This window comes from Hippocampus comes, unplaced genomic scaffold (assembly GCF_001891065.2).
Source record: "Hippocampus comes isolate QL1 unplaced genomic scaffold, H_comes_QL1_v1.1 scaffold2465, whole genome shotgun sequence".
In the NCBI taxonomy this organism is placed as follows: Eukaryota; Metazoa; Chordata; class Actinopteri; order Syngnathiformes; family Syngnathidae; genus Hippocampus; species Hippocampus comes.
This window is the reverse complement of record NW_017807355.1, coordinates 1-994: the sequence shown is the minus strand read 5'-3', so window position 1 is coordinate 994 and position 994 is coordinate 1. Positions and strand designations below refer to the sequence as shown.

General features: G+C 49.9%; 1 protein-coding gene across 1 annotated transcript; it reads left to right on the top strand.

Moving 5' to 3' along the window:
- The first annotated feature begins 171 nt into the window (after positions 1–171).
- On the top strand, positions 172–971 carry LOC109508184 (sterol 26-hydroxylase, mitochondrial-like). The gene is made up of 2 exons (XM_019858063.1): positions 172–389; positions 610–971. Exons 1-2 carry the CDS (start codon positions 192–194, stop codon positions 793–795), a joined length of 384 nt encoding a protein of 127 aa, XP_019713622.1. The 5' UTR covers positions 172–191; the 3' UTR covers positions 796–971.
- The last annotated feature ends 23 nt before the right edge of the window (positions 972–994 follow it).

Below are 994 nucleotides of genomic sequence, written 5' to 3'. Positions count from 1 at the left end.
AGATTAGTTTGAATTCAGTATGATTGTCAGCAGTACAGAAAAATGACAGTTTTGAAATATGCATTTGTTCCAGATACAACCTCCACTATGCCTGCAATTTGTTGGCTAGGCTGGAAGTGTGCGATGGCCCCTCCCTTTGAGCTCTTCGATGTAATCGAAACTCCTGAGCATGAAGCTATTTTCTACCCATCATGGCTGCTGTGCGCCTGTTGCAGAGGAGCCCGGTTGCCGTGGCTCAAACCGTCTGCAGAGGGTTGAGGAGTACGTCCTCCAACCGGGGCGCTCTGGAGAAGCCTCCGACGGTGAAGGATCTCCCCCGCGTCGGCGTTTTGGAGCTGCTCTACCGGATGGTCTTTCAGGGCTTCTACAGCCGGGCGCATGAGCTTCAGGTAGAAGACGCCCAATGTGTTGCATGCTGCGTTGAAATCACACCCAAGTAGGTAACATTCGCTCTGTCTACCCTTTTCGCTGAGTTGAATGGCCAACAAACCCCGCGATTGATTAATGGAATATTTACATGGAACAAGACTTGACCTAGTGTTTCTCTAGATGTCCTTTTTGCTGATGATGCCCCGACATTGGTCTTTCATCCTTGTATTCGCTCATCAGCTATACGAGAAGCAGCTCTACGGGTCCATCTACAGAGACGGCATGAAGAACGTGTCCCTGACCAGCCCCAAGCTGCTGGAACAAGTCTTGAGGAGCGACGAAAAGTTCCCTTGCAGAGGAGACATGTCCTTTTGGAAGGATTATCGTGACATGAAAGGGTTCGGCTACGGACCTTTCACAGTGTAAGTGCGAATGACAGGACGTGTTTCCGTTGCACTGGAATGTGATCCCGTTCCCGTCGGTGCCCGAGCAATAGCAAAGTCCTGTCATGTGAGACCGTTGGGTAGATCCAGGGACAGAAGTGGTGCCAAAAGAAGTAAAAGGGAAAAAAAACAACCAATGAAAACCACGGGACAGATAAGGTCTAGTTAATAAGTGTCCGCGG

Excerpts from the sequence above, each read along its gene's own strand:
- LOC109508184 (XM_019858063.1), top strand. The coding sequence starts at position 192 with ATGGCTGCTGTGCGCCTGTTGCAGAGGAGCCCGGTTGCCGTGGCTCAA. Across the intron at positions 390-609 it reads GCCGGGCGCATGAGCTTCAG|CTATACGAGAAGCAGCTCTA; the intron begins GTAGAAGACGCC and ends TTCGCTCATCAG.